Source organism: Harpia harpyja, chromosome 3 (genome assembly GCF_026419915.1).
Source record: "Harpia harpyja isolate bHarHar1 chromosome 3, bHarHar1 primary haplotype, whole genome shotgun sequence".
NCBI classification, from domain to species: Eukaryota; Metazoa; Chordata; class Aves; order Accipitriformes; family Accipitridae; genus Harpia; species Harpia harpyja.
The window spans coordinates 46,027,121-46,039,199 of NC_068942.1; the positions used below are offsets into that span (position 1 = coordinate 46,027,121).

At 36.8% G+C, this 12,079-nt stretch overlaps 1 protein-coding gene across 19 annotated transcripts in view; it reads right to left on the reverse strand.

The window, feature by feature from the left end:
• Positions 1 to 12,079, reverse strand: part of GPHN (gephyrin) — a 313,923-nt gene that overhangs the window by 180,154 nt on the left and 121,690 nt on the right. For all 19 annotated transcript variants that reach the window (XM_052782423.1, XM_052782421.1, XM_052782417.1 and 16 more), the window contains exon 3: positions 11,200 to 11,257. In XM_052782423.1, coding sequence (XP_052638383.1) covers positions 11,200 to 11,257 — 58 coding nt within the window. The remainder of the gene's footprint in view (positions 1 to 11,199; positions 11,258 to 12,079) is intronic.

A 12,079-nucleotide genomic window follows, 5' to 3' on the forward strand; every position in this document is an offset into this window, starting at 1 on the left:
AAAGGAGGTTGTAGCGAGGTGGGTGTAGGTCTCTTCTCCCAAGTAACAAGAGATAGGATGAGAGGAGACAGCCTCAAATTGTGCCACAGGAGGTTCAGATTGGATACTGGTAAAAATTTCTTCACTGAAAGGGTTGTCAAGCATTGGAAGAGGCTGCCCAGGGAAGTGGTTGAGTCACCATCCCTGGAGGTAATTAAAGGACATGTAGATGTGGTGCTTAGGGACATGGTTTAGTGGTGGTGGACTTGGCAGTGTTAGGTTTACAGTTGGACTCAATGATCTTAAGGGTCTTTTCCAATGTAAATGATTCTATGATTCACTAAGGTGCATGGAGAAAATATTAGAATATACATATATTGGGGAGTGCGTGCTCAATAATTTTTTACTGATGGGATGCACCATCAAAAAGTTTGGAGGCTACTGGTCTAGACCATCTTTTTTTTTTTTTCCCAATAGTCTGACAGCATGGCTGGGCACTCTATAAGTATTTAGCTCAGACAACAGTGTTTCACTGGTAATGATGGTACTATATTATGAATTTTATATTATTTGTAACCTTGATATATTGTGGTATGAGAATATACATGCTGGAGGTTGGAGACATGTCTACCATAGCCTGTTAGTTCAAAACAGCAGTGCACTCTTGACAGCTCTCTGCTTACCAGACTTTGGTTCATATCGCAAAGTAGTCTTTAAGCATATGAACTGGAAACCTTTCAGATAAAACTTATTTGGAAGATGGACTTCAGCAGCACATTAATCTGCTCCAGTTGTTAACAGGCACACAGTTCACAGAATCATACTAGAAGTAGTTTGAAATAAAACATATCAAAGAACATACGATGTGGATGCTGGATCTCCAGTACCAAATGCTTTACTTTATAGATAGATGCATATTATTGGTTTGCATGACTTGGTAACACAGACACAGCTCGAGATAAATGTTCAGTTCTTGGCACTAGGGATGAAGTGGCTAGGGCTAGGGAAGGCATTTTTAACTTCGTCTCCACACACTTTGCTCTAATTTTGTTTAGCTAGAAGACATCCATTTGTGGAAGCCTTTAGGGCATGAGTTAAGCCAACATTCCAGCTCCATGCACTGTCAGAGATGAGATGAGCTATTTACCCAACATACTCAATAACACATAGAATCCACTTAAAACTTTCCATTTTACATCTGTGCTCAGACACAGCTCATCAGCATGAAATCTCATCTAGATGAATCTGGTGCATCTAATAAAAAAAGCATCTGAGCAAACAAAATGCCTCTAGCCACATGGTTCAACATGTCTGTTAATACTATTTTACACCATTCCCTTATGATATTTCCCTGAAGGAAGGTTTTGGTTGGCTTTCTGTTAAAAACATTTCACGTTTCCTATTCTATTTTAGACAGTGGACCTTACATATGATAGGGTAACTAATAGGATTAGAGCACCACAAAAAATTTTAGTCATCAGAGACATTTAATTAGGTGTAATCACACAATGAAGTACTAAGCATCACTCTATTAATACAGTTTACAAGCTTGCATATCACAGGGAGGCATGTGTAGTCTTTAGTGTCTTCCTACTGTGTTTTTCCAATCAAGCCATTAAAACACAACATAAAAAAGCATCTAGATAGAAAACATACTATGAAAGCAAAATAAACTACACTATTTTAGCAGAATTATCTGCAGTCTACCAGTTACAAATCTTTTTCAGAAAAATACAATCTATTGAACCAGTTTCTGATGGAGAGATGACTGCTGTGTTATAACCAGATAAGGTTTCAGCTTCAGCAGTTTTAAGTGAATGCTTTCTGTTATTAAGAACGCCTTTCTTTTTTTTCCTCTTCCCCCCTCCAAACAGTAGATTATCAACCAATAGAAGACATAGAGTCAAAGCTTCAGCGCCTGCTTCCAGGCAGTCTTACAATTTGTATAAATTAAGCATGAGAGTTAATTTTAAAAGTGCAGTAGAAATAACGAAGAATGTTGCTGAAATGCAACCAAATGTGCCACTTGTGGACGTTCCTGTGCCAGTCTTTTTATCTGTCTCTCATATGGAAGTTCTTCTATAAATCAGACAATTTTTATAATCTGACTCTAAATCTTTTTCAGTCCTACTGTGTCAATTTTTGTGATTAGCGGGATCAGTCTTTCACACACCATTGTATATGGTGGGGCACCAGAGGCTCATACATAACAAAAAAGGTTTTGCGCTCTAGTCTTGGTTCCTTTCCTAATAATTCTTCACAGTCTGGTTTTTTTTTTTTAATCCCCTCCCATACACATCACTTAACATTTACCTCCATTGAAGTTCATCAGATGGTTTGTCACCCAATCACTCAGTATTTCAATGTCCTTATTTGCAGTTATACTTCATTTCTCTACAAATAATAATTTTCATAATTCCCTAAGACACTACCTGTAAATATCTGTAGAACCTGAAGGGTTTTTTCAAAAAAAACCAACTGATCTCCTTTTTTCCTATATATACACTACCAGTATTCATCTATTTTGACAATTATAAAAAGAAAGAATTTTCAGAAATCTATTTACCACAAGATCATACTGTAGATCTCCCTCAAACTCAGTCAAGCCCCTAACCAATTATGACATTATTATTTATGATAGGACAACATTACATTTCCTTCATAGATCTCAAAAAAGAGGTCACCAAAATACATTCTCATAGGGTAAATATACTCAAAAAACTTAATGTAACAGGTCATATGGAAAATGATTAGGGCTTTTATATAAACACCATTTACTTATATACTTGCCAAAATCTATTTGCTGCTTAATGAAGCTGAGCTATGTTTTCTCCTCTCATTCAGGCTAAGTGGGATCCCATTTAAGAACTGACTTTTCTAGTGAGAACGGAAGCCACTGAAAACATTGCCCAGTATACCAGCTCTGATAAAAAGCACAAGAACTGTGTTAGAGCAAGTAAGAAGATGCCCCAAGACCTAATTAGGTTTCAGGTGATGACTGGAACAGAGATATGTATTTAGCAAAAATGGAAAATGAAAGCAAGCCAGGAGGAAGTCAGAGAAAATTGGTTACTATGGCCACAGAGAGAAGCAGAGATATTTTTTATGCTGGAAAACAAGATATTTGAAATCTCTTGTTGTTTGTTTCTAACGTATTTAGTGAAGAAAGATTTAATAGACAAACAGGAGTGTGGTAATAAAAAATCTGATACACATTACTCTCCTATCTTAACAGCAACAGCACTGAGAATGCTTAAATGTTGGGTAACCAGAAAGGCTTGAAAGATCAAGAATATACTGGTTTGTCTTGTAAATTAACTTTCAGCTATTTTTCTCTTTTCATCCTACTTCTCTCTTTGCAGGAGAACTACACAACTATTTTGTTTGCTTTGGAAAGTAAATAATAATATTACTAAAACGACTTTCTGTCATTGGCATGGCATTTCAACTTAAATGGATGCACTATCTTCCTACCCTTCCCTTCCCCACGCTGCAATATTCCATGATCTGCAAAACATAGGCTAAACTTCTTTTGGATGTTCATAAGACCAAATTTCACAATAAAATATAAAACGCGTTAGTTTAAATCCTTCTCACATTAAAACAGGAATTAATAACAATGCTTCAGCATCTTCTATATTCAAGACAGCTTGTAAGAGGAAGGTAGCTTGACGAGATGGTCTCCTCTGTCGTTTCTGGAGCCATGCAGTCTCCGAGGCCACAGAGCCTATGAAACATAAGATGGAAGACACCAGGAAAACAAGAAGTGATAATTCCTATTTTCATATGGAAAGTTAGTGAGTATACTTTTTCATCCAGAGCATCTAGGCATTTGATGTCCTTGCCAGGAAAGCAGAGGAATGCTTGCGATACACTCAGCAGTCCTAATAGTGATCAGAGTTTGATCACTAACAGATGTAAAGAAATTTGGGCCACCCCCAGATACTTGCTAGTGTCTCTTCCAAATCAAAAAAAGTTAAATTGGCCTCTTCAGTGCCAGATGCCAAAAGGAGTGGATGCTCATCTTCCCCCGCCCACGCTGCTTGGCTTACATCATGCACAGCTCTCAAAACAGTACAGAAGCAGCAAGGCAGAGAGGAAAACTGGAGTATGTCTGTAATACTGGTAATGACAAGCAACTGCCTGGGCCTAAAAGAAATCCCATCAAATGCCAGGGAACATCCACAAGGGCAGGGCTGAATCCTGTTGTCCAATAATCAGGGAACAGCAATACGGATGCTTTGGATGTCTCTCATTTTACATTCTTTTTGTACAGATCGTTTTTTTGGTTGAGAGGTCTGTGATTGCAGTGAGTATCCATCATCCACAGAAGATGAGAGAAACAGATGAAAAGCCCCTTCAGTGAGTACTCCCTAAGGAGTTTCTGTACAAAAACTTGAGATAGCAATAGCTATAGCATGGAGAACTGTCATGTCCCTCAAGCAAAAAGAGTCTCAAACCTATCAGAGCAGAAACAATCCAAGAGTGAAAACCGATATCCACAACTACTGGCTTCATAGGTGGGAAAAAAAAGATCCCACAATAGAAAAGGCATTCTTATGAAACACTTATATTTCGCTGGTGTAAGAGTGTGCCTGGACAGTGGTTCAGGCTTGCACAGCCAAGCTTGGCACCAAAAACCTAGATTCTAAGCCAGAACCCTGTGTAATACAGACTGCGCTTTCCAGAAAAAGGGGGAAAATCAGTTTTAGAAGAAACAAAACTAACTTAAAACAACAAAAGACTAGTGAGAAGAAAAACTGACCTAACACAACAGATAATGAAATCACAGTCAACTAGAAGCAATATCATATGATACAATTTAATATAATATAATCAGCTGTTGACAAGAACTAAAAGAACAAAGCACAAATGCACGGCATGGGTGGAGAAAGACCTAAGAGCACATTATCAGTACTGCAAGGGGTGTAAATTTCTAGCTAAGTGACTCTATATATGTGCTTATAGCATGAATGCATACACAGGGACAAACAAAGAAAAGTAATTCTCTGTTTCATGTAATGTTTTTCATGATTTTGTCACATTATCTCACACACAAACCTTTCATTCTCTCCAGCATGGAAACAACAAAACTCTGCAAGATCATTTACGGATTAATACAGCAAGCAAAAACGCTAGAAAAAGAATACTAATCAGTGATTGACTCTGCTAATGCAGGATTTAGAAATTAACTTGTGAAGAAATCTGTGTGTACATCAGGTAAACCTTAATTACAGGGAAATATGATGAGATGTAAAATTTTTCTAGCATAACACATCCCACTTCTCAATTGTCCTAGCTGGATTCATGGCCATAAAAAAAGTCTCCTTTATGGAAACCTGAGAAACAAGTAGGAGACCCAAATCTGGAAGTTTATCAGGGATTTCATAACTAAATTAAGATCTCAGAATAGTGTCTATTTTTTGTTACTGGTTGGGACACTTGCAAATGCTTTTAGAAACCTTCTTTTCCTGGCCGCAGGAGCACAATGAAACTGTCTACTGGAGGGTTAGACTCTGAAAGCATGTTAAGAGTTAAAAGACAAGCCCTCAGTTTTAGCCGGCACACAGTCCAGCATGACTAGTAATCTAATCATGGAAGAACATGGGACCATCACACACTGCCTTTAAATCTTTTTCAACTTCTATCATTAAGCTTTGGAGTCTATGGGGACACTACTTGTTAATACTCATTAGACATTCAATTGATAATATCCTTTTATGTCATGCTACTCAGTAAGAGGTCTTGTGCCATGAGTTAGTAATTCTAATCTGAGAGGCAGAAGAAGGAAAACATTGGAAGAAAAACCGAGAACCAGAATTGTCCTTCCTGCAACGTAAATAGTAAAGCTTCTTGGTGATTTACCTTTCTCAGTAATGGGATTGGTGGGAGTGCATACTTCAAACAGCTTGAGCCTCTTCAAAAAAACTCTTATTCTGAAAGGTCACTGGAGGGAAATCTATTTTTTGTTTGTGCTGGATCCAGATACACAGAGCAATAACCTCAGCGTTATGAGCAAGTTGTGATGCCTCCCCTCATAAACCTTGGAGAAACCTGTTGTGGAGACCCTCGGCAAATGCTGATAGACTTAGCAGATGAACACCAATACCATGATGAAATAAAGCAGATCCGGAAGTCCTATGCAAAACTGGGATGACAGCACATCTCTTTGTTTATGCAATGCATTGTTGATTCTGTAGAAGATGCAAGAAATATTTAAATGCCCTACTGCCTACTATCAAGATACGAAGCCAGTTTTGTGAAGTCTGAATATTTTGAATCACTGTTCTGTTCTTATGGACTATCCACCACAGTACTAATGATTACCTTTCTTTCATTCATGGTTTTTTGATACAGGATCATAAACTGGCACTTGTTGACAAATTGCTCCTTATTTTTTCCACACGTTCATAAACATGAAAATGCTTTGAAGGATCAAGGCCAGTATCTCTTGGCTGCACACAGAGGTTGCATGAGTTTCATCAGCTACTCCTACCGGCATAAAGAACAGATTCTGGCATACAGTATTATGTAGGTATATAACGCCACAAGGTCTACAAACCAGATGATCTCCAAGGAAGTGTCCGAATAAACTGATTTTATTTGTAATCATTTCAAAGATGCATATTTTTGAAGGCAGAGAGTCCAGCTTTGCTCTGAAATGCAGCTCACTGCTCACTTTGTTCGTAAGATGTTCCTAAATACAACTGTGTGGAAAAGTTAAAATCTCATTAATTCCTCAGTCATCTAGAGCAACTGACCTCTAAGAAGATAGTGTTCCTCATTTCCCTTCTGGCTACCTCCCTCTCTCCAACATTTTTTGTAATTTTCTGCTCTTGGATCTTTATCACTGTAGTCTGTTGCCTCACAGACTGAAGACAATCTGAGAGGAGTGTGTTTCAGCTACTCATGAAAAGGATTTTCATATATTAAACTATTAAGGGAACACATACTTCTAAAGAAAAAAAAAAAGAGTGCTATCCTATCATTATTCAGGGGAAAAGGTCTTTAGTCTTAAATGTAGCCTTTAATACCTGATGCACATGTGCTTTCATTTAAAGACCAAGTATAGAAGAATTACAAGTGTTCTTTGAGGAGCAAAAAGTATGTCTCTGTGTGAAAGGGTGGATAATGAAACTAAAAAAAATTCCCATCTTCCTCCAGAGCTGCTTTACATCTAAATTTACAAATCTACAACCAGTACTAAGAAAAATTTCTAATAAGATTTCTTAAAATTAACTACCAGAGGAAGTGACCATTTAACCTTGTTCTCTACACTGGAATATCTGTCTTGTACCACCCGTATTACAAGAATGAAATACAATGGCAATGTCTTTCTTGTGCATATTACTTTTATCAATTGAACACCTGCTGCCAAATTCATTTCTGGTCTTGAGATGATGAGATGCATGTATATGCCTACATGAAAAGCATATGGGGAAGCACTTAAAAAAACCCTCCCAAAACAATTAAATTCCTTTCTGCTCTTGCCTTGAAAATTGTAGCAAACCAAGTATTTTTTTTAGAAATCTGTTAATGAGTGGTCTTTTCATTCACCAAGTCTTCCTCTAGAATAACAATTCTTTACAACATCATGTATTTCCTTTGTAATGACAGAATGCTGCTATCAAAAAGAGCATCTCTCATGGAATTATAAACCATAAAATGCTACTGTTGACATATAAAACTCTCTACAGGCACATCACACCAACTTTCCCGCATCAGTAATAGTCATAAATTGCTCTTTACACTTGAGGCAAACTCCACATTGTAAACAAAATTGTATTTTGTCATGAATGTCATTAACTAAAAATAAAGAAATGTTAAGTTTGCTGCTATTCTTTTTCTCTCAAATGCAACTACTTTCATTTCCAACCAGAAGATGTTCTTCAAAACCAGTGTTGCCTGATATGCTCACCAGTCCCTACGTACACGAAATTATTTGGCTTAGAAGACCTCTCCTTTAGGCACAACATACTACTACAGTGGATGAGGAGCAAGGCTGAAATCTACCAATGCATTTTTGCAAGTTTGAAAAGCTCCTTGCTTACAGGATGAATAATTCTGATGAGAATAGAACTCTAGAAAAAGTCAAAACAGTGACATTTTCTGAGAAATATGCTGTAATTCCTATATTTACTGTCTTCATCAGTTTCTGCAGTATTTTAAAACCAGCAGGTACTGGAAATGAAGTGCCATTGCTTTAACTGGTGTAGAGAAATTACAGGAATGCAGATGGCAGTACATCCATTTAGGCATTCACTCAGGTTTTCCCCCTCTGAAAGCTTCTCTTATCGACGCATTGGTCCTGCATCAATAAGAGAAGAAGATCCTCTGATAGAAGACATTTCTACCTTCTACAAAAGCTTTCAGGGGGGAAACCTGTGATGGTATCTTCATATGGTTACCTGTCGAGCGCTCTCGCTTTGGGAACCTAAGCACCTATGACAAAAATCTAGGGAAGGTAAGTTACATCACACTCAATTTCAGACTGATACAGATGCTGAGGAACAGTAGTGGTGACTGGTCCACACCATTCTTCCTAACCTTGGTAAGGTGCATGAGGGTAGTTAGGGTACATGCTATCACTTCTGCCATAAATAATCTTAATTCATATACCTATAAGCACTCCAGACACTACTTAATTTTGGTAAGCAGGATGCACTGCTTTGATTACACCCAACACTGACCATATACACTCATTCAAAGAAATAAACACATATATGTTCAGGCAATATTCTAGATATGTAAACTATATATGATCTCACAGTACATATATACACATAGTAAAATCACACTCACATGCAAGGATAAATATGTTCTAAACACTCCAGAATGGAAACATTATAAACACATGTTAAAATTTGCTGAGTATTGCAATATAGACAAATAAATTCTCATCTATATATTAGTAATTTTAAAAATAATGTGTATAATCATTTAGAAACATGCATTTCATTAATCTTCTAAAGATACTTTTCAACTGGCAGGTATATTAAGGCTTACAGAGTTTTTCCTCTTCCAAAAACTCAGAGATACAGTCGCTGCTTACAATGGTGTTCTACCTAAGATGTAATTACGTGAATTAACAAAATCAATACATCTGTTTTCCTCAAATTATTTTGAGCTGTAAAAGAGGTTAATCTACCACCTTTTCTAGAATATATGGAAACGCTGTCAAAGAGACTTCTTGTTTGTCATACTAATTATTGCTCTCTGCCTGATGAAGTACCCTCCTTTGCCATTTAAGCAAGTAGTTTACTTTGTAAGGACTATCAGAAAACATGAATATTCCAACTCCTGTGAATATAATTCATCAACCTGTCAAGTTAAATCATATATTAAAAACAGAGCTATTCTTCTTGCATATTTCATCAAATTAAACCCCTTAATATTTCATGTTTAAATAAGGGAGGGATAGTTGTGAGGCAAAATAACTGAACCATTGTGCATGGAAGAAGATTGTCCTCTCTAGAAGTAACATTCCAATAATCTCATTTGCTTTCTCTTTTATTTCCTCCTCTCTCCTTTTTCTACTCAAATCTGCTTGGAGAACCTTTCAGAAGTTAAGAATCCCCCTATATTTACTGCAAGGATACTCAGTCTCCCTGTTTGCCAGCTGCTGTTCAAAATACATATAAACAAAAGAGTACTTTTCCATATTTGATACAGATTTGTCCATTATACTCGCTGCTAGTGTGCCTTAGCATCTTCCAGTAGTGCTTTATTTCGTGTGAATAACACCTATTGTATTACAGCTTGAGAAGTTAAATCATTTAAGGTGTGAGAGGTGGGCTGACTTCAGTCACAACCTAAAAAACCCATTACCTGAACAAGACAAGACAGCTACCAGAAACAAGTTAAGGTGATTTTTTCCTAACATTTTAAATAGCTCTGACTTAGAACAATACAATCCTCTCTCCACACTTACATGAGTAACCCATCCTTTGCTGTTTCCTAGGATCTCAAGCATTTAAACACCAGCTGAGTAAGAAAGAGCTGAAAAATCAGAACAGGCCTCCTTGGCAGGGGGGGGAAACACATTCCTGTGACTACTGATCTTGCCTAATACAGTAAATTCCTAAAAATAAAATTACTTATTTCCCAGCATTCCATTTTTCTTTGTTCACTGAACTCAGTTTGCACAAAGAAGCCAGAAATACCAGCTTCCTTTTCTCCATCTTCAACATTAGCAAAATGTCAGTGGGTTTGGATTTCTTACATTAAAGGAGAAAGATTATGGCTTAGGGTTTTTGTCAGTTTTGTTTTTATAGTTTTGGTGCAGTTCTCTGAACATCATGAAAACATTACATAACACTAATAAGTTTTGAAAAACTTCTTTCTTTCTAATACCAAAGTTTAAATATTGGATCTATCCTCATAAATCCTCACAACTTCACACACTGCAAAGTCATGTCTAGATCAGATGATTATGCAACCACTTCCCTTTACTAGATTTTAAACTACTCTTGACTCTGTTTGCACAACTGAAAATGAGTATATGAAACAGGACAATGGGTTAAGTAATCACAATGAGCAAGCAATATGTCAGACTGATTGACTACCAATCAAATAAAGAACCAGCTACACGGACCATGCTACCCGATCTAGGCCAAATTCCCACCTAGTACCCATCTTTTCCTCCACTGAAGAACAAAATTGACACAAATTGCTGCAGCACTTTCCATGAGTGGACTCAGCTAAAGTGAGTTTTGTTATAATGCACGTTGCATTGGAGGTAAACTTCAGTATTTATTGTTGTCACTCCCCAAAACCAAAGAGCTTTTACTAATTTTGAGTACCAATGACTTCATACTATCCCCTCCTTAAGACAGATAATATTGAAAAAAAAAGCATGTGCTTATGATCTCAAAAGCAAAAGGACACTACATTTAATCTTTTTTTGTTATGAAAATATAGCTCAATGTTCACAGTAGTCCTGCACCTGTCTTCAGGTAACAAAACAGAAATATGTTGAATTACACAAGTTTTTGGCATCAAACAAACCACACTGAAGTCAACTTAAGCTGAAGGTAAACTGTACTTATAAAAATAACAAAAATTATATTTTAGATGCCTAAATATGCATCTAATAACTTATTTTAGACACTTCCCCCCCATGATACACTTCAAAGCAAGAAATAACATGCCTTTTTAATGTAGCATTTACGTAATTCTCCAAGCAAAGAAATTCAGTGTTGAAAGGCAGTAATACTGTACCTTGATTTCTTCTATTTCATCTGGCACTATCTTGTATGCAGATATAGTCCCACCCAACCTGAAATCAGGAGAAGAAAAATATTCTCTGAAATCAGAAGAAAAATTTTCTCAAAATCAGTAACACAAAGCACAGCATGTTAACAGTGTCATGACTTGTTCCAAAACACAAATATCCCTCCTACCAATTTAGAGGTAAAACCCACCAAGCCCCAAAACAACAGCAAAAAACCTCCTTTCCTTTCTTTATCCAAAGAAAAATCTTCATGTGATTAGTGTAAAGATTAGAAACAAATTGTCTTTCACGAGCCTGAAAGATAAGAATTAGGTCAACCAAGCAGAATTACCATCACCAGGATGTTATTCTTTACATTAACGGCGATCAGTTATCATATTCTATGATTTCTCGTTTGTTGTCTAAGTCGTATGGATGAGTTTAAATATTTGAAGCCTGACGTGCTTTGTGCTCAGTATTTCACTAAGCTGCTATACAGTCTCAAATGCATCCAGATGCAATTCTAGAAATTGAAATTTTTTAAGTAGACGTGCATGTACAGACCTCACAAACCACACAGACTCTATGGCTTCCATGTTTGAAAAGTCTCTGGAGTTCATGATTGGTAATAAAAAGTGGGTGATGTGGAATAGTTGGCACTGATGTAGAAAAATAGGGGGGGTTGTTCTACATTGATCTTACTGAACTTACTTGTCTACATCCTGCAAAAGTTTATGGTAAAGAATAGTTCCCATACTGAAGATGCATGAATAGCATCTACTGTAAATGGTGGTAAATATTACATTTTCCCCAGAGACATGGAGACATGGGTTCTTTTACTTCATGAAGCAGTATCATTGATAGTGACAATTTAGACCTAAAAATATG